This window comes from Heterocephalus glaber, unplaced genomic scaffold (genome assembly GCF_053883595.1).
Source record: "Heterocephalus glaber isolate CG9 unplaced genomic scaffold, H.glaber_assembly_v1.0 deba00001446, whole genome shotgun sequence".
Classification (NCBI taxonomy): domain Eukaryota; kingdom Metazoa; phylum Chordata; class Mammalia; order Rodentia; family Bathyergidae; genus Heterocephalus; species Heterocephalus glaber.
In genome coordinates this window covers 1831457-1852611 of record NW_028258298.1, presented here as the reverse complement: position 1 = coordinate 1852611, position 21155 = coordinate 1831457, and the positions used below count along the sequence as shown (strand labels likewise).

The following is a 21155-nucleotide window of genomic DNA, read 5'->3' as shown; positions in this document are numbered from 1 at the left end:
TGTAGCTATTTCCAGTATACCTCCACTCCCTGACAGAGAAGAAACAGGAGACAGGAAATGGGAGGGAGTGTGCCCCCTCATCCCAATTGTCCCACTCCCGGGGCCCACCCGGGTCTCCCTTTCAAGCCCCAGTTGGTGCATTCACTTTGGCATTGTGCACCTGTATGCTCATGCATACACATTTGCACACACACAAACATACACATGTGTACACACATGCCACACACACCCAAGCACCTGGTTTCCTTCCCATATCTGCTCAGGTAGCAGAACCAGGCCCCATCTCCACCATCACCCTCTGCTCCTGGGGTCCCCTGGGCCCACTGGTACCCAAGACCCCAGGCTTGGCATACACTGGCATTTCCAGGCTTTGAGAAGAGGGTGATGGAGCAAGGAGTGCCCCAGACACAGGTTATACAGAGTGTAGAATGTTTGTATAAGGCTTAGGTACAGCACCGATTTAATGTTTTGTAGTTTGATTTCTAAGTTATCTTTTAGAAGAAAAAAAAAGCTTACTGAAAAAATAGTGTTTTTATTTACTTTTGAGTTACATACCTGAAGTTCAAAAAGTAAGCCTCTAGTCACCATCCAAATTCACACTCAAAAGTGTTCTGTACGCAGCTATACAACATGTTGGTTTGTCTTTAATTTGGAACCAAAGTCAGCCAACCAGTCAATACCATGAAGTCAGCTACTCATGATAACTGACTTTTACCAGTTCATTCATACACAAAAGAAAGAGAGAGAAAACACAAATCTACTCCCAAGTCACCCACCCCAAATCGCTATGGGGGAAAAAAAGAAGACGAAATACAGCAAGATCTAAAGAACCAGTGGGAGGAGCCAGTTCCACCCTGCTGGCCTCTCAGACAGCACCATAAAGCACCCTAGTGTGGTGATGAGATAATACTCGACATTCAAGAAATGGAAATGAGGTTTGGATAGTCTTCACATGAAGACCTGGTATGAATGGGGGAAGCCCCAAAGAAAGCTGAAGGAAGAAAAGAGAGTTCGAAATGAGAGCAAGAAATCTCATGACGAAACCAAGAGTCAATCCAGACTTGTTAGAAAAGAACCAAAAGAAGGAGGCTGCCAGGCATCTGAAGGTCTGAAGTCTGCTAGGAGCCCTGGGGAGGGCGGTGGGAGCTGCCCCTCCTGAAGCACTCTTCACCCCTACCCTCTGCATGTCTGTAGAACTCAGGGCGATGAGAGGTGGGAAACAGAACTGCCTCCTTATGTGCGATGGAAGAAGCACGTCCAGGATGGCACAGTCCCTCCAGGTGGGAGAGCGTAAGTGGGTAACAGGGCTGAGAGATGCTCACATGAGCAGGAGGCCATCCCTCCCCATCAGGCTATGGACAAGAACAGGCAACTGGTGGCGTACACCTCGTCCATGGCCTCCATCTCTGGCCCCACAAACAGCAGTTAGGAAATTAAATCTAAATGGAACTTGAAGGCTTTCTCACTCTGATGGATACAACTTAGTAAGTGGAGCGTCAGATCTACCCTTCCCCTCCCCACTCCTCATCTCAAGTTCTAGCATCCGCATCATCCCACAGAGCAAGTCCTCCCCATCCAGCTTCACAGTGTGCAACAGCAGGGACCCCTGCCCAAAGGCACAGCCACTTCCTCACCCACGGAAGTGCTGTGCAGGCGCGACTGTGCCCTCACCACCCACTTTTATTTTGTCCAAGGCAGTTCCAAGGACAATGGGCAAGCCCTTCCCTCTTGCCTAGCTCCCTGTTGATAATGATGTGGAAGAGAACAGTGCCCACACTGATCCTTGGGAGAGCAACTCCAAGCAGACCTATCTACTCCACACTGCTTCCATGTAACAGACAGAGGTAGCTTAACTAGAACAACTCTACAGATTCTCTCAACCTCCTACCAAAAAGAAAAGCACCAAAATTCCATATCCCTTCCACTATCTAGGGACCAAGGAATAAGTAACAGCATAGGGGGCAGCTCAGATCCCTGGTAGTGGCTGTAGGCCTCAAAAGCTTCATCACCAGACCCCTCCCACCCACCTGTCCCATTAATTGAGAGGTTCAAAAATAGAGTATCTTGCTTACTCCACACAGTCAGATCCCGATCCCCTCTGCTCCACATGCCTTTGTGAAAGGATGGCTCTTCTGAGAAATGGGAGATTGATGCTGGGATATCTGTCCTTTCCCCTCCAATGCCCAGCCTTGCACCCTCTTTCTGGGAGATGTCAAGGAAAGGGCATAGGTAAGTAACACTTCCTGTCCAGGCTCCAAAATTTCAAGGTCCTTGTCTTCCCTGTTTTCTCCCAAATAAAGCATCCACTTGACACTGAGAAATGCGATGACAATGTGCAGGGTCTCCCAATCTCATGCACCTTGGTGCTGCTGAGGTTTCTAAGGATCAAGCCTTTGGCTCAATGTGGAGAGAGATGGAATGTTGAGGAACTCTGGACCTCATGGAGGATGAGCCCTTTGAGGTGACTGTGTGCTGAACTGGCTGACTCTGCAGCTTACATGTGACCAGGAACAGGACAGAGTCTCCAGAGAAAGAGAAAAGATTGGCTCTAAGAGCCAAAAGCATAGTCATGGAAACCCCTCTTTGGTAGCTCAGTAGAGGGTGCAAGCTGGGGAGGGACCTAGAATTCGCTGCTCTTCCTCTTGCTCCACCTCCCAGAAAATCTTATAAGAAATACCTGGCTGCATCTTCTCCTGGCCTCCTGGGGAGGATATGGGAAAGATCAGTCACCTATCAGTTGCAGCCAGAATTGGAGCCCTCCCAGTACTGCATGAACAGGCCTGTTCTCCTGTGATGTCTGTGGACAATAGGAAATGTTTTGAACACACAATCGTGGAGCCCCAAGAACAGTGTCCTAATGAATGGCAGGGCCATATAAGATCCAGTAAGAATCAGAAGTTAGATGCAAGCTCTACCCCAACCTCCTCTTCTCATAACACTCCTCAAAAGCAAAAAAGAGCCCTTCCCGGGATTGAGGCATCTGAGATCCTCAAATGGTCAAATCCACAGACAAGAGCTCTTGGAGAACATCACATTTTGGTTGGGAAAGACGGGCTAGCATTGCCGTATTTTGAGTTTCAAGCAGAAATAAGAGATGAGTGACTGTAGTCATGAGACTCCCCAGAATCCCTGCACCATCTGGCCCTGCACCAGCTTCAAACACATTGTTCTGAGCACTTAGCAAGTCAGAAGGAAGAACTAGCACCAGGAGCTGCATGCCGAGGCTACAAGGCATGTTGCCTTTGCAGCATATATGAGGTCTTGAATTCTCAGAGAGGTATCCTTCAGCCCACACACACTTTGCTGCTCAAACTCAAGTGGACCCTCCCGCCAGAATCTCCCATTCTTGGTCACATTTGTCCAATACGTTGTTCAGTTCTGTAAGTCCCCAAGTGGGTACCAGAAGGAAGGTCCCAGGAAGACCCATCCTCCCGGATCTGCCCAAAGTTAATCTCTTATTTCTGACTATCCACTCATTGTCCCAGGACTGGACCATCCCATTTCCAACAGCATTTTATTTTCAAATTAAAAATAAATGAAAATAGCATCAATGACATATTTATACTAGATATTACATTCACACTGGTTCCAAAAATCTGCAGTGATAATCCCCAGGGTATCTCTTTTCCAAGCCTGGGCTCACACAGTCAGCCTTGCAAACTCTCTCACTGCCATACCGCCAAGAGTTGCTTAAGCCCAGGTGCTACAAGCCAGGACAGCCATAGTTATCATGACCATCCCCTTTCCCAGCTGCTGAGCTGGATTCCTTCCAAGGAGCTGGATACCAAGCGCAGCCATACAGGGATGCTCTGTGGCACTTCCAGCTCTCCAGCACCCCCACGAGATCAAGCATCTCACCACAGTGACCCTTCCCAGTGCCAAGAGGTACTTGGACCAGAGTTTTCTGGGGTCGTCAATCCCATAACTCGCCCACAACCTTCAGCTCACTTGTCCTTCTACAAGTGAGTTCTTTGTTTAATTTTAAAGTTTTTTCATATATACACATTTCTGTGAGAAAGACCCAAGCATCTCTGAACATAGACTGTAACCCAGGAAGGACAGAGAGGGAGGCGGCATCAAGGCATGAGCTAGTTTCCCAGACTGCTTGGGAAGGTGACACTGCTCAAAGCATCTCTAAGCACAGGTACAAAAATAAAGCAAACTATGACTTCATAGATATATAGATAAGCTAGCTAGACAGACTTTATATAGGTTTTCCTTATATTTATATATGTGTGCAGGGGCACAGGCCCCATGCATCCAGCCCAGCTTGCGTCTCTGGCTTGTCCAGTCCCACTCTGTGTGGACCACTCGCCTGAGGCTCCCAGTGTAAGTCACTACTATTGCATCTGATCCTCACCCCCCAACATAAGTTCCCCGTCTCCTTAAAATAGAACACATTATATGTATTTATATAATTGTATATACAATCTCCATAAAAAATACACCCAAGATGGTGTATTACTAATGTGACCCTCCTACCAAAACAGAAGTTGTCCAGCAAAGAAAGAGCCAACAAAAAAGAGGGTCACCTATGCCTGATGCTATCCAGGCAAAGCAGTGTGTCCCTACCAATCTCTTATGCACACACAACAGGCACACACACACACACACACACAAACACACACAGGTTCCATGCACACACAACAGACTCTCGCACACACCCACAACACACATTTCCTGAATCCAGGAAAGGAACACTAGAATAAACAGCTGGCGGGGTTAGAGACCAGGGAGATGCCTAGTACCTGCAGAAAGACAGGTAAGGGAATCCCATTCCACTGACCCAGCCAAGGACAATGTCAACTCATGACAGGCCTCTCATTGTCCACAGTAGGCAACAGAAATACTCATTGGTAGAGTTTCCCTTTTGAGGACTGCAAGATGATCAGGAGGGTTCGTCCCCTCACCAGATACAAGGTTTCATAGATTCCCTAAGCCAGAAGGACATATAATGCCCCCAGGTCCTCATCATAGACATGAGGGGGCACTGGGCACTGGCCCCTTCCATCTACTTAGGTGAAACCCCAAACACAGCCCAAAGCATGCTTGCAGTATTGCTAAGGCTGAAAATGCAAACACCCCTCCCCAGCCCAACCCCAGTACCCTCCCAAATTCCCTTTCCCACCCCAACCACTTCCCTATCGTAAACCATGCACAAGTTCAAGATCCCTGGAGCCATACAGAAGTGCAGGAGGGAAGGAAAGGGAACCTAACTCGTGAGTATGTGGGGTACATGGGGAGAGCTAGCCCTAGTTCCTAAAATGAATCCAGGAAATCCAGTGCTGGGGGCAGGGGCATGGGGTTGGTGAGACAGATTTCAAGACCCAAAAGAAAAATAGGCTCAGCCAGCCATTCCCATCACCATGTAGTGGGATGGGAAAGGCAGACAACCCAGGACCAAGGAGAGGAAGAGAGGCTTCATTCCTCTTTGGTTAGCTCACAGTCTAGCTTTCCCAGCCAGCATCCAAAGCTGATAGCTGTCTCATCAGCTCTCTTCAGAATCCCTAGCCACTGCTACTAACCCATGCAAAAGAGAATTTCCAAGCAATACCGGTGACTGGCTGCTGTTCTGCCAAAGTATTTATCAGTCAAGATACCCTAACTCTTCCACCTCTAAGGCATGGTCAACCATTAACAGTATTTCCAATAATGATTAATTTTTCCTTGACACAGAAACCCTTAGGGTCTACAGGTGTCTTTGGACTAGACTCAATAGATTGGGAATTTTTCTATCAGCTTAAAATTTGATCCTGAAAAACCTCTACCCTCTTGGCAAACTGACACACAAAACATCTGGTGGGGGTAGCATGTTTGTTCCTGAAAGGCTTATTTGAAAGTATAGATAGGGGCCCAGAAATAAGGGTCTGGCCCTGTGCAGGTGCATTGTCAGAGATAAGAGAGACCCAGAACCAAACATCAAGTTGGTAAGAGTGCTGAAGTCCAATCTTGGCTTTGATCCTTGGTTTCTGACTTCTTTTAAAGAGATTTTTAATTCTACCTCTTGATCCAAAAGGAAACAAAACTGGAGACAATAAGAAAGGAAGAAAGGCTGGTCTCTGATTTCAGGGTGAAATGCATTCCTACCTCAGCTGTAGGCTGGTTCCTTTAACCTTCAAAAGAAGATAAAGACAAAACCTCAATCCCTAACATCACCGTGCAGCACCACGATCTGAAGGAATCCTCTGTAACCCAAGAAGGGTGATGAGCACAATAGCCGAGCCATCACTGTCACCAGGGACCTATGAACATCTTCAGATGATGGACAGAGAAAGGCAGCCTGCCACTTCTGCTTATGAGACCAAGAACAAGGAGCCCCTGAGAACAATCTTTCCTTCTCTACTGACCTAGAGCTGGCCATTTCAAGACCAGTCTGGACTTGAGGATGCCCCAAAAACAAATACATCAAGCTGAAGCACATGACAAAGATAACCATGTCTGGGCACTTAGTGCAAGAAGCTAATTCTAGAAGAAGCAAGACCTCTTCTGAGACAACAGTCTGAGCCTGCATGCCATCCCAGCCCCAACCTGTTCTCAGTGGCAATGACCCTTCCCATTTCTCTCCCCAAACCCTCCAGTGCCACCTCCCCTTCACTTGCCCCTCACTGGGCAGTCACTTTTTCTCCTTGGGATAATGCCCCAGTGTGTACACTACACTGTTGGTGTGCACATTTCCCAAGGAGAGTGGCAAGGGTTGGTGCCTTTGCTTGGGTTCCACCATTCTGTCCCAGGACCCCTGCTCCTACCCCATGACAGATTCAACACTCTACACTCTTTCCTTCTCTCACCATGGCAAAGGATCAGGCTTCCTCATATTCCAGCTCTCTAACATCTCCTAAAGCATTCCTGCTCATCAATGACTATTTAACAGAGAGCTGGCCCCTGAGACCCTCCTGAGCCCTCTCCTCAGCAGTCATGAAGCAGGACCCCAAGTCTCCATCTGCCTGGAGCCTGTTCTGCCTCTGATCTGGAGAAGACACAAAAGGGCAGACCGAGCCAAGAGCACGGGTGGAAAGGCTCCCAGCTCCCAGAGAGTGTCAGGGAGCTGCTCCTTGTTCCTGCCCATCTCTGCCCTTTGACTCCTTCCTGCTGCCTCCCAAGTCCCTGCAATGCCCCCCAAAGCTCCTTTACATGCTAAAAGCAAGCCCAAGATTAAACATTAGTGTTCTCTCCTAGGGTTCTCTACATATTAATAAAATGTACTTTATCTACAATTCTTCCCCATCCCACCCCAAAACCCCAAAAGACGTTTGCCAACAATATTGGAAGAAACTGCTCCAGCCACACACACGTCAGGTCTGATTCAAACCCTGGGTGGTAGAAAAGATGCCTGATGTTCTGTGGCATCTGTTTCCTCTTGAATCTGCTTGTCAGCCTTGCCAGAAAAAAAGGAACTTCTGTATGTGAACCTTATCTAGTTTCCTGTGCAAGAAAAGGACAGAGGAATAAACGGCTGAAATCCATCTAACCCCAAATATTTTAGATCAAAAATGAAGGTGAAGAGCGTGGAAAAATACTAGTAAGCACCCTACCCAGCCCACTGGTGCTGGAGCCATCTCACAATGGCGTAGACCTAGACCTTTGAGAGAGACCCAGGTCCTGCTGGTCCTTGGGACAGAGGGACTCTTCCTGTTGAGAAAGTAGGTGTGTAGAGGGCCTCTCCCACCCTGGTCTCTCCAAGAGACTGTAAGGGAGAAAGGCTGGCCAGCAGGCAGGGTCCTGGCCAGATGCTGGGCAGGAACCACCAAAGGCAATTCACACACCGCCTTCTGCTCACAGCCATGAAGCCCACCGGTGGCCAGCCAGTTCATCAAGAAACAGCGTTCACCTCCGTATTGCTCATCTTCTTCCCTAAGCACTTGCAGACTTTCAAGCCCCTCAGAGACCATCATATTGTCTTCCTGGTCTGTGTGGACCACCTGTTGCCCCAATAGCCACTGTTTTGAACCAAGATATAGAATAAAGCTGCAGAAAAAAAAATCCAAGATATAAGAACAGGTTTTTATCTGAACTACTTCTACTGCAAGGCTACCAGATCCTAAAGGGGGAAGTCAGGAAGACTGATCTCCTACAGAGTAGAGGGTGAAAAGTCCTAGGAAGCTTCCTAGTGGTCACTGCCATGTTCAAAGGCAGAGTCCAAAGGACACTGGTCCCTAGAAATGGATACACTCATCATACAGATTTGCATTCATGTGTCCACACGCAGCACTAAACAGGGTGCCTGCAACACCTCCATCCTCCATCCCATGGGTGAACGAAATTGGATTCTGCCAACTTCCTCTGCAGTCCTTAAAGGACTGAAGTAGCTCCCAGAGGTGCAGGAAGGATGCTGGCCTCCAAGGACACAGTCACAAGAAGGAAGCCATGCTGGAAGGAGAACAAGTCTGAGGCCACTGAGGAACAGGTAGGCCTTTCGTCCCTTTCCAGCCCTGGCAATGCCTCGGCAGAGCTGCCACCCAGTGGCCAGCAAAAGCACAGCTCCTGCCATTTGGTCTTTTCAGCTGAGGTAAGGGGCACTGCCAGAGGCAAGAAAAGGAGGCAGGAGTCAGCACCTTGTTAGCACAGGGCCCAGGAAAGCCCAGGGGTGGCCAGAGCACCTCAGCCACAAGCTGTGCTTCCCAGCCCTGGATGACATCCCAACAAAGCAGCTTTCCACCTCAACTTCCCTTCTTTCCTTTCCTAGCTGCAAGCCCCAGATGGCTTCAGGGCCTAATTCATCCTAATGTGCAGCAGCCCTGATGCTCCATATTCACATTGCACCCCAGGACCTGGGCTGGACATCCTGAAAGAGAAGTCACACACTTCAAGAGGGGGACAGAGGCCACTGTGACCCACTGTGAGCCTCACATCTCACACCAGCTGACAGTTCAGGCAGGCCTGCTCCTGACAGCCCCTGGGAGACGCCCCAGGAGCAGCCCATTGTGGCAGAGTGACAGAGGTAGCATCACCACTGAAAGGATCACAGAGAGCCACCCAGCTCTACTCTTAACTTTGCCAGAGCTGCTACCCAGGGGTCAAGTGGATTCTCGGGCTCCAGAGGAAGGCATCTGGTGTTCACCCCAGGCCCACAGCTAGTCCCAGAGACAGAAACCACCCTCTGCACCTCTTTCACCCATGTCCAGAAATGAACTGTAATGGTGTGGCTTGCATGGTGGAGCGAGAACCCCGCTCACTAGGAAAGAGAAGGAAGCACCAGGCCTGGCTGGCAGAGACAGTATCTGTCCCCAAGATGGAAGCTCCAGCAAAAGGACCAGCTTCCTAGGCCTTGGAGGCCACACCTCACCTCTGCCACTGAGCCAAGCCACTGGCAGCTACAGTGAGACCAGCAGAAGCCTGCTAGGGCTCTGACATGGCCGATGTCCAAGCAGGTCACTGGGGAGAGATCCATGTCCCCAAACCACAGGACAGCAACACCAAGAAGAAAACACTTCCAGGAACCCGGTGGCACCTGCCATCCTGGGCCAGACCAAGCTACAGGAGCAGGGGATGGTGAGCGAGGACACACTCTCCACCCAACCCTCGGCCCAGTGACCTGCTGGGAAAACAGGGATACTCCTGAACAGGAAGACTGCCTTGCGAAAGCTTCTGGGTGCTGACGGTTTTAAGTAGGACAAGATTTTGGCAGGAGGAGGACTAGGGCCAGGTCCCCAGCTACCACCCCTCCCACCTTCACTCCTAAGCTTGGGCCAGCTCGCCTTCGGCGTCCTGGGGAAGGAGCACCCTCACTTCACCAGAGCCCACGCTACAGGAGTGTGGGTTCTGAGGAGGGAGGAGGACCCCAGCAAAGCAGGGCAGCAGGCAGGCATGGTGAGGATGCAGAGGACTGGCGGGTGGCTCTGCACAAGTGGCAATTAATCAATCTGGAGAATTAGCTTCCACAAGAGAAAAGGAGGAGCCGATCAGCATGGCGGAGCAGCGCCCCAGAGAGCTAAGTAGAGACGGATATAAATAGAGCCTCAGCAGCTTGGGGCTCTGCACAGGTGGCTCCAGATGAGAGGACCTTTGGCTGCAGGGCTCCGGGCCCAGGCTGGACCAAAAGGAACTGAGGCATGGTCACGTGGGCTCGGGCATGTGCACCAGGGCCCTGCCTGTCTACCCCACCACTAGGCAGCTTACATTTCTGAAGTGTGAGACAAACTGTGGAGAAGAAAGACACCAGGCTGGCCCTACGCCTGCTTACCCTTTCCTTACCAGCAACCAAGCAATAAAAGCTTATGTTTGTTCAGTGGTAACTCACTGGTAACCCCAGCTGGTTATCTCAGCAGGGCCTCATTTCTGCTCTGGATGGAGGAAGCCAAAGAGGACAATGGTGAATTCAGCCAAGAGGCATGAACTCTGTTTCGACAGGAACAGTCCCCCAAGACAGACAAGAGGGTGCCCCGCCAACCATGGCCATCCCTACTCACAAACCCCAGCTGTCCACTATGCTCCTCCTTTCCATGGACCAGAGAAGGAAACAGCACTTTGCTGCAATGTACATATATATACACATAGAGAAACCCACCAACTACATACATGTGCATTTGTATCTATATCTATATATATGTGGAGTCTGGAAGATGGGACAGAGGTCCAGCCCTCTCCCACAACTCAAAAAACTGAAACAGAAGCAGAGCAGTAAAAGCCATTGCTTTCCTCTTCTTCACTTCCAAAGACATCTGAAGAGGTGAGAAAATTCCACCTAAGTGAAGAGGGAGAGGTGGGACAGAGCCAGATGACTTCCTGTCACCGATTGACCACAGGCAGAAGGTTTGCCCCCAGCCTGTCCTGCAGATGAGGCCAGGTGGCTAGGACCTGGGGGAGAAGGGCCAAGCCGGACACTGAGCCATCCCTTGGTGGACAGAGGGGGACAAGGCCCCCCTCATGAAACCCCTCCCTACCTGCGGCCCCACCCTGCCCTGGGGACACTTAGAGTAGTGTGGAGTCACAGCAGAGTGGCGTGGCCTGGGTCATCCTGATCCACGCTGTTGAGGATAGCCGTCTGGTCTTCTGGAAGCTGGCGGTGGCACAAGTCTGAGAGCCGGGCAAAGGGGTCAGGACGAGAGTGTCTCTTCTTCTTTCGGAGGCAGACAGCTTCATCGGGCCACAGAACCTGAGAGTTGGGAAGCTGCTGAGCCTGAGAGGCAGAACCGTCTAAAGATGAGAAAACAGACACACAAAAGAAGAGAAAGGGGATGAAAAGGCCGGAGTGCACACTCTAAGCTTCCAATACTGAAATAAGAGATCATCTCAGCACATGGGACTTGAGACCAAACCACTACAGAGAATACACCTTCTTGTCTGCTACAACGACAGACAGCCCAGCCCTGCTCCCTTGTTTTCATGAGTCAGGGAAGGGAGGTGGAGATGATTCTTCTTTCTGTAAATTCACAGATCTCCCTGATTAATCTATAAATGTTTCCTTTGCAGTGCCTCTTCTAGGTGCCAGGAATCAGGGCTTCTAAGAATGGGTGGGAACTCTACATTTTTCTCACTTACCCCAAGCCATAACAGATTTTAATGACATGCAATAGAGTCAGGGTGGGACTCTGGATGGCCTGCCATGGCTACTCTTCCACCTAGTGGCCCTTCTGGGGACACAGAAGAAAAGACTCTGTTTTCTAGATTATATTTAGTAAATGAGCAAGGAGGAAGGAGGGGCAAACTGTCAAAACATAAGAAATACCAAAAAAAGTTTTCAGATTCTGACAAAGAAGGATAAAATAGGGTCCCATGATAACCAATGACCGAGGCACTGCTCCTATCCCCTGAAGGTTAGTTCTTTAAGGATGTCTGAGATTCTGAGCCTTCCCCAGATATGAGGGGAAATTATTCCCATTCGAAGGTGAACCCGGAGTCGAGAGTAAATGCGGTATGTCCCAGAGGTCATCACAGAGAGGCTGCAAAGACAAGCAGGGTGTCAAGGACTCTGAAATCTGTTTTGGCGGCAAGGAGAAGCTTCTGGAAGGTTTCCATCATAAGTGTGTGCGCACACACACACACATACTGTCACATTCTCTGAAGCTATGGTGACTGTGCAGAACATGCTGTCGGAGGAGCATGGACTGGGACCCAGGGATACTGCCAGGTTCTGCAGCAGCCCAGGAAGAAAAGGGAGCTCACTCTGCAGTTTTGGTAGCGTAGACAGCAAAAGTGGCAAGATTCTGGACATATTATTGAGGCTGAGGCAATAGACCTTTCCAAGTGGATTCAGTGTAACTGAGAGGGCAAGAGAAGAATGCAGGAGGAAGCCGCCTGAGCAACTGGGTAGGAAGCAGCACAACTTACTAAACTGGAGAAGACAGGTGAAGCAGATTTGTAAAAGATAAGCCACAATTCTACTTGGGACACTTTGCAGGCTTATAAAACATCTAAGTGCAAGTTCAACAGTCAACTGCAAATATGAACTTGACCTCAAAGAAGATACTTGGACTGAAGACAGACATTTGAGAGCTGTCAAAACAGAACAGGTACCAGAACCACTCTCACTACAAGTGAGAACATAAACATCCACTGTAGCTTATTCTCCAATAAGCAAAGAAATTTGACTTATTATAAATTAAAGTCATCACCACATAACAATGGCATTTGTTGATGGTGGCCCCACAGATCACACCACCCAGTGATACCCTGGCCATCCTAGTTGTGTACGCACACTGTGTGATGCTCATTCAGTGACAAAACAGGTTAACAATGCAATCCTCAGAATGTCCTTATCACTAGGTGACACGTGACTGACTATACATGCACTCACACACATATATAGGACAGGTAGGAAGGTAGACAGACAGACAGACAGACAGACAGACAGGTCTTAAATTATAATGGGTTTAAGTTGGTCGAAAATTCAGCTTTGGGCTCCAATTTCTTACCCAAGCCGTAAAATATTCATTTTCTTTTTCTCTGCCTCAGTATTTCCACCTATAAACTGGTAGGAAACTGATGCCTGCCCCCAAGGCTAAATTCTTGATTGGCCATCACCATCTCCCAGCAATGCAGTAGGCTTCACCTCTGCGTAACACTTTCTTCCATAACTCTAGCTCTAAGGAAAGTTACTCTACAGTTGTTATCAAAGATCTGCAAGGAAACTGCTGAGCATTCTTCCTTGACAGTCTGCTATAATATTCCTAGAGCCATCAGCAAAGAGAATTTGATAAATATTAAGGAATTTTCTAAAAGAGGGCTAAATTATTTTTACATTGTCTTAAAAGGTATCAGTCACTGCTGGATAACCACAAGATATACTTCAGTGGAGTTGCCCTGTATGTAGTAGGGAAACCTCACTCCATCTACAAAGAAAAGTCTGGTCACCCTGCAGAGGGTAGTCCCATGCCATATGTACCCCAAGCCCTATCACTCCCTTGTCAACCAGAAGGCTTGAAGTAATACAAGAGAAATAAATACATAAGATTGGGACATTTTCAAGTGTGCTGTAGAATGGGAAAATATACATATATATATATATATACACTATTTACGTTGTTAAGAAACACATTAAAACCATATCTGGTATTTTCTAAAGCTGTAGGACAGAAGAGGCTCTGCAGGCTCACAAACCGTAGAGAGATGGGTCCCTAGCTGGGGGAGGGGCTGGGAGGGAGGGGAAGGCAATCAGATTATCACCTTTCTTGCTTTCTACATAAAATCATTTGTGATTACTTGAAAATGAATGGTTAAAAGGAAATCAAGAACAAGAGAAGTTGGTGGATTCAATTCTAGAAAAGCCCAGGCTGGGAGCCTGGCCCCAATAATCCTCAACCTTAAGGACAAAGCCAGGTGGAAAGAGGCACAGATGCTTCCCACCATTTACCGGATTGTTTCTTTGACTTCGAGGAGCCCTTGGATGACTTTTTGGGCTTCTTTATCCGTTGGTATTTCAGAGCCTCCAGCCTCTCAGGTGCAGCAGCATTCCCGGGAGCAGGTGGGAGTATTCTGCAAGGGACAATTAGAGAGGTACAGGTCAGCTCCCGGAGGCGGGGAGCTTTGGAAGAGGACTGGAAGAAAGCCAAAGAGCTGGTCCACAGAAGGACAGAGCCCAGGAGATGGAGTCCAAGGTGTCCACTATGGTCCCTTGACACCTGCCTTGCTATTGCTCCTGGAAGGGAGAAAACCCAGAAAGCTCCAACAACAGGTGGCCTACCTCAGGTGGGAACCAAGCTGTAGAGTGATGAGAAGACCCTAGGAAAGGGAGAGACAGTCTTTAATAGTAAGCCCCATCACATCACTCAAGCTGGGATGAGTATGGGTCAAAACAGAAGCAGGCTCAATGTCTGCAGTTCCTAGAAGTCATCACAATTAAGACCTTCAACTGAAAAGTAAAAGAGCAGATTAAAGCAGAAGGCAAGCAATTCCAATCCCATTTAACTGTCCACCAACCCCAGAAGGGGGTGGGCTAAGTGAGAAACCCAATGCCTACATCAGTGGAAACTCCATAAAGCCCAGCTTCACTGATCTTCCCATTCATCTGCAAGATGCAGCTGGAACCTCCGCAGTGATGGCGACAAGCTCTTGTCGTAGGCCAACATAGCAGAAGTGTTGCCTACTTGACCCTTTGCAGATGAGGCTCAGATTCACTGGGTCTTGTAAGAAGACAGAAGAAGGAAGATTATGACAGGGTGTTCCAATTTACAGCCCTCACAAAGCCCTTGCTGTTGGTCACAAGCATCCAGTGAATGCTATATATTAAGCCTCAACAGAGATGCTGAGGTTGCTGGCAGAGAAGACCCCTGCATACAGGTCTCTCTTTCTCCGCTCCTGCTTGGGAACAGACATCATCATTTGTCTGATAGATTGACTGTATGGTGAAGACACAGACAAATATTTAACCAGAGTCCTGTAGCGCGGGTATCACAGGGGATGAAAGCAAACTGAGAGGACAGTAGTGTAAGACAATTGTGCATTTGGAACAGAACTTTTCAAGAGTCATAAAAGAAGAAAACCTAGAAAAATGTTATCCATTTCATTTCTTCTCAAAGTAAGCCAACTTGGAGCCTGAGGAATAAAGGGTAAAGCAGGGAGAGGGCACTCTTTCTTTCTACCAGCACGTATGGGCGCATGATCAGAGAAGTAGGGATGTTCTGGGTTATGGCGGATGGAAATAACATGCTCTTCCCTTCCTCAACACCCACATCTCCCTCTCCCATCTCCACCACAATTAGGTTTTGGTAAATCCTGATCAAAAGACAGCCTATAGGGGCTGGGGATTTAGCTCAGTGGTTTCACCACCTGCTGTGCAAGCACAAGGACCTGAGTTCAATCCCTGGTACCAAAAAAAAAAAAAAAAAAAAGAAAAAGACAGCCTATGAGGACCAAGTCCCCAAATGTGAGTGAGGCACCTGAAGTCATTAAAAAAAATAAATAAAGATGAAAAGACTGCAACCCCATCTCCACCACATCAGATGTCCCCGCGAGCATGGAGAAGAGACTTCCAGACACAGTGGAGGTAAGCCTCTGGTCTCTGGGTTCTCCTGACATTACTGGCCATAGAGCAACCTCCATCTTCTTTGATGGGTATCATTCTAGAGTCTTTCAGAGCATAAAGTACCAAGAAGCTCCCTCAAAGTTCAAGTCAGAGACGTCTTCTTGACTCTCCACAGCCTGAACAGTAGCACCAAGCACCCTATGTGGGCCCACACCTCTCACAGAGAAGTTATCCAGCTCCAGAACAGAAATCAGGTCTTCCCCAAAGACCCAGTATGCCAATGACCCATTCCTTCATCTTCTACAAAGACCCGCAGAGATCTATGGTGGGAGCAGCAACTAGAAAGGAATTTGGAGGCAAAGGGCAGGAGACAGCCTGCCTTCCCGAGGCTGGGGAAATGTCCTGATCCCCTCTTGGCCATGACCAGGGCTTCTTCATGCTCCCTAAAAGGAAGATCAAAGGTATGAGTCTACCTGTTCAGTTTCCCCACTTCCTGGTCCTGGCCAGCCTCTTCAGAAACACTATACAAGCTGAGCGATGGATGGTCTGAGGTGGCACATGATAGGCAAGGACAGTGGCCACCAACAGAGCCCTGGATAATCCCAGTTACAACAGTCTCAATTACCCCCAACCAACAGGCAGAAGCAGTGACATGGAGGGCATTTCCTCCTCTTCTCCTTAACTACCTGAAGGCAAACTCGACTTGCCTGGTGAGATATTGTGGGTAGGAGGCAGCAGAAACTCACTCGTGGACTTTCTATAGATAGGGAAAAGATGAATCCATTCTCTGTGTACTGCATAGAAAGCCAGGAGTTCGCAGGTCAGTCCCAACTAGCCTATAATAAATGACTCCTCCCCAGTGAGGTCAGTGCACAGCAGGAAGCTGTACAGGGCAGCACTAAAAGTTCTGTCTTCAAACCAGGTGAAACTTCCAAGGGGTTATTACTATTATAACCAACATATGATTATTATCATTTTCATCATTAACGTGTTTACCACTTACCAGGCTGGGCACCGTCCTATGTTCAGTACAGTTGTCTCTAATGTCTACAACAACCCGCAGAGCTGAATACTACATTGATCCCATTTTTTATATGGAGAAACTGAAGTTTAGACAGGCTTAGCAACTTATCCAACAATCTGACTCTAGCATTTTGCTAAACTGCTCTTTTTTCTTCCAATAGACACAGGTGTAGAAGCTACAATAGAACAACACTGCTCCCACACTACATGTGAGAAATAAAGCTGCCCTGCAATAGACATGCTGATGTCCTGTGCTTCAGGGTCAGAGCCAGGTAAGTAAGACATACCAGGAGGGGGAAACCAACTGAAGTTATGGCTTTGGGCAAAAATTCCCAAACAGTAATGATCTATGGAGAACAAGAAGCCAATTTTCCCTTGAGAACCAGCCAAACTCCAAACCTTCCAGGACACCTGCTGCCCAGCTATTTCAGCTCCTGGCTCAGCACTCAAACACGGCAATGTGACAGAAGAAGGTTCCCAGATGCACCAGGACACTCATCTAATGCCAAAGGCAAAAATAAAAGCAAGTGTCTAGCAGGACAGGTGAAAGGAAGGGGCTAAGCAAAATGGGTCTATTTTTGATAAATTATACAGAAAAGATATGTGAAATACGTTCCTTCAGACTTTACCAACTGCACGGAAAGCCCTCTGGAGCCAGATTCCCTCCCCTTTTTGGCATGGGGACCATGTCCCTGTCAATGCCAAGCCTAGCTGGAGCCTTTCTGGTTGTGAAGTCTTTGGTGCTGTCTCATATAAGAAGGTGAGATGAAGCAACTCCTTCCTAACCCTGGAATAAAGCTGTGAAGTAACCAGAATCTGACCTGTGGAAGGCCGTTTACAATACAACCTGCCCATGGGCACTCTTAAGAAGCTGAGGTCTGAGATCTCCTTCCTATCGGCCTAAATTCATCTGAAAACGCAGGAATGCTGTAAATCCTGGGGTTCCTCTTCTCTCAGGAAGTAAAGGTTCTACGGAAAGATGAAAGCATCAAAGTCTATGGTCTTTTCTGGGTCCCCACTTCCCATAAATCCCAGTTCCCTAATTATTAAAACTTAATTGCCAGGAATTAACTGATCTCCCTCCCATAAGACGTCTTATGGCTTAGTTCTCTGCTTACTTAGGGTAGCTGAGGGAAGAGGCAACCAGACACAAGAAGGAGGCAAACCTCAGGACAGGAAAGACAAAACCCATTTGTACACATTTTCCCTCGATTCCCTAAGGATGGACTATTATGACAAAGTTCCTAATCCTCCAGCCACCAGGCTGAGGCAATGACACAAAGGGCACTTCTTTCTCCTCTCTTCACCACCTGAGAACAAACTCCACTTGCCTGGTGCGACACTGTGGCTAAGAGGAGGCAGAGGAAACCCACTCATGTACATGTTCTGGCTCTGGAAAAGGTGAACCCATTCCCCATGGACTGCATGGACTGCTGAGAGTTTGCAGGTCAGCCCCAACCAGCCACACACACACAGGTGGACTCTCTCCAGTGGGTCAGCATAAAGAACTCAGGAGGGGCTCCGATCCAAATGGGAGTTCCCTTCTATGGCTCACCTAAGAAGAGGGGGCTACCTCCTGCTTCCAGAGCCCGGTGTCACTGAGGTCACAGCAGATTTTAAGGGAAAGGGCACCAGACAAAGACATGAGGGGTAGAGGTACACCAGATGGGAGCTGGGCAATGGCTCAGCCCCCAGCCATCCACAGAAGTACAGGTCCACACTGAACAACTCCCCACACTGAGATGGGAGTTGGGAAGAGGAAAAAAGGGGGAGAGAGAACAGAGGAAAGGTGGGGGAAACAACAAGAGTGGCAGAAGGAATAGGAGAAATCAACGGGAAAGAAACAGCGCGAACGGACATCGACAGGAGGTGTCACAACTTCTCCAAGCGGGACGGAGAGGAAATACATGCAAAGGCATGGCGTGAAGGTGGCGTCTGCAAAGGAGCCGCCATCTCCCCATGGCCCCAGCAGCTCTTGCACCCCAGGGAGGTTCTTAGCAAGCAGGAGAATGAGCAGAGGCTCCTGTTGACCAGCACCATGAAGGTCTAACTCAGAGGAGGTGGGAGGACTTCCTTCTCCTAGGCTGGGGACACTGGCCAGGCCCGGGAGAAGAACAACAGTCCCTCGTCGCTGCCCCTGGTTTCTGGGTTTGCCACAGCAGTGGTAGGGTAACTAGGTTCGCTCGGATGGGGGAGCACTGAAGAATGGGGGAGTGTGGTAGGAAGGGACAGGAGGGAAGTAACAGGTGGGAAGGGAGTTGAGATACTTGGCAAAAGCTAGGATGAGAGCAGGTCTAAAGCGACTGTGACCCTCAGGGCAAGAGAAGTCCTAACTGGAGAGGTTGGGAAGGTACAGGGCAGCTTCCACCTCTCTCCCCCACAGCATCCACACAGGAGGCTACAGGAGGCCACGCAGCAGGTGAGCTCATAATGCCCTTGGGCTCCTGCCAGTGCTGGTTGACTGCAGTGTGGCACCAGACAGCCTCACACACAGTCCTGGGGCCTCGTGGCCTCGGACAGTTCTACAAGGCAGCTGTCTCTATGGGGGTCGCTGTTCAAAGTGAGATGTATAGCCCTGAGTTAGGAAAGTTGGCCTCCCTGGGCATGTTGAGGTGGGAAGGGACACAGCTACTGGCAGCCCACTGCACGCAGATGGAAGGCTCCCCTTCTGCATCCAGAAAGCAGGACAGCGTGCGTGCTCCCGAGGCACAAGCAGAGTCCAGGCCAAAAAGTCACATCTCTGTGGGTCACCCTGAGCCTCTTTGAGAGATCTGAGGGTCTGATAGTGGCCACACCTCTTTGGCCTGCCCTGGAGGGAGGCAGAGTGAGAGCTGGCCACACTGGGATAGGGGCAGTGTTCTCCTCTCAGCTCCCTTCTGCCTGGGGGAAGCCCACTTTCCCCAGGGGAGCTACTGCCAAGACCCCTTAACAATATAACTCCAGGAGGACAGCAAAGCTACTGCAGGGTCCTTGAAAGCAATTAGGACTGGAGAGGAGGTCACACTTCAGTCCTCTAACCAAGAACCTGCTGCAGGATGCAAGGAGCATGAGGAAGTGGTGACATTTTGTCACCCCCGCCCCAACAGGACCAGAGCCCACCTGACCCTGAGGAAGCCCCAAATGTTAGGGGGACTCCTGACTCCTTGAGATGACCTAGAATCACTAAGATCCCAAGAATGCAGAGAAGAAACACAAGCCCAGGGTAAGATCTAAGCGTCTAGGGCTAGGTGAGGAAGGGAGAACTATGCCTGAGGCTGCTGGGAAAACAGGGCAGAACTGTGCAGGGTAGTGAGGGAGGATCCTGAACATCAGTGTGGCTCACAGAGGGCCTGAGAGTGCAGAGGCAAAGCAGATTCTGGTCCTTCGGGTGCATGCAGAGTCCCGGCTGCCAAGGGAGGCTCTAGATGTCGGCAGCAGGATGAGAGGGGACCGCAGGGGCTCTGGGAGGGGCTGGATGTGGACTGGGAGGCTAAAAGCTGCAGCCAGATGGTGCTGGGCATGGCCCAGGGGGCAGCTGGAGCAGCCCAGACAGCACGATGTGGGGAACCCAGAAGCCATGGGAATCGAGGAGTGGCAGCTGTCCCCACGGGCAGTGAGGGGATGTGATTTGGATCCCCTGTCAAGGAAGCAATGGCCCTGCGGAAGCCCCGTCCGCTGCCCACCCCCACCCGGCCCAGCCGAGGAGCTCCCTTACCTATTGAGCTGAGGAGAGGCTTGTCTCGACAACACTGCCCAGATAGCTGAGATCAATCAGAAACAAAGCAGTTACCAACAAGGCTGGGGGAACCACCCACGCACACCCAGAGGGGAGGGGCACAGTGAGCAGAGTCCCACAGGCGAGGCCAGAGAATGGGTGAGGGAGGAGAGGAGAGAGACGGAGAACCAGACGCATGATGGAACAAAGCAGGTGAGCGTGCTGCACAAAGCACAGACAGGGGCGACGACAGCATCCTGCAGACAGAGGCGGGCGCCCTCCTAGAGCTCTCTTCCACCCCAGCCACACGCTGCTCTACCCACAGAGCGCCCACCTGGTGGGTATGGAGGGTAGAGGTGACCTTGCCCTTCCAGGTACCAGAGAGGGTGGGAGGGGGTGGGGCGGGGGAGGGCGCCAGCTTCGGCCTCCCAGGCCACCCCATCCTCACCCACCAGGACAGCCTCCTCTGGAACTGCTCCCATCCACAGGCTACTACATCCAGAAGAGACCAAAGTACAAACCAGAGAGGGGGAGAGGGAGGGAGAGAGGAAGAGTGGGCGAGGTGGGCACAGAGTGGTGGCCGGCTCTTCTGAGCAAGTCAGGTGAACCCAAAGGCGATGGAGAAGGAAGAAGGCGGACGAGAGACTAACTGGAGAAGGGAGGACAGGCAAGGAGGTGGAGGAGGGGGCAGGAAGACAGAAGAAGAGGCGCAGGTGGGCGTCCAGGCCGCTCTGGTACCTGGAACACCAGCTGCTACAGTTTAGAGTGCTCTCTCTCGGGCGGGCTGATCGCAGGGGCGTGTCTGTCTGTCTGTCTGTCTCTCTGCAGCTTCCTGCGAGGTACACAGGTGTGTGGGGGGATGTGGCTCCTGGCACACAAAGCCTGAGATTTCCCTCCCATCCCAGCCTCCAGGATGCACCATTCTTGGAGAGGCTGTGGACAGGGGCTGGCCAGTGCTCACTCATTAGGGGAGCTGGGGGCAGGCGTTCAGAGCAGGTGGCTCCTGGCTCCAGGGTCCTGCTTGTAAGGAGGGGCCAG

General features: G+C 50.0%; 1 protein-coding gene across 11 annotated transcripts in view; it reads right to left on the bottom strand.

Moving 5' to 3' along the window:
* Igsf9b (immunoglobulin superfamily member 9B) overlaps window positions 1–21155 on the bottom strand; it is a 77864-nt gene that overhangs the window by 23613 nt on the left and 33096 nt on the right. For 5 of the 11 annotated variants that reach the window (XM_087214271.1, XM_013078843.3, XM_004862661.3 and 2 more), the window contains 2 exons: window positions 13790–13911; window positions 517–11133 (listed from right to left, as the gene is read on the bottom strand). In XM_087214271.1, coding sequence (XP_087070397.1) covers window positions 10925–11133; window positions 13790–13911 — 331 coding nt within the window. In that variant the 3' untranslated portion in view covers window positions 517–10924. Of the gene's footprint in view, window positions 1–516; window positions 11134–13789; window positions 13912–14119; window positions 14158–20117; window positions 20164–20190; window positions 20950–21155 lie in introns of those variants that run through there. The other 6 variants (XR_015452408.1, XR_002388774.2, XR_002388772.2 and 3 more) reach the window with 6 other exon arrangements.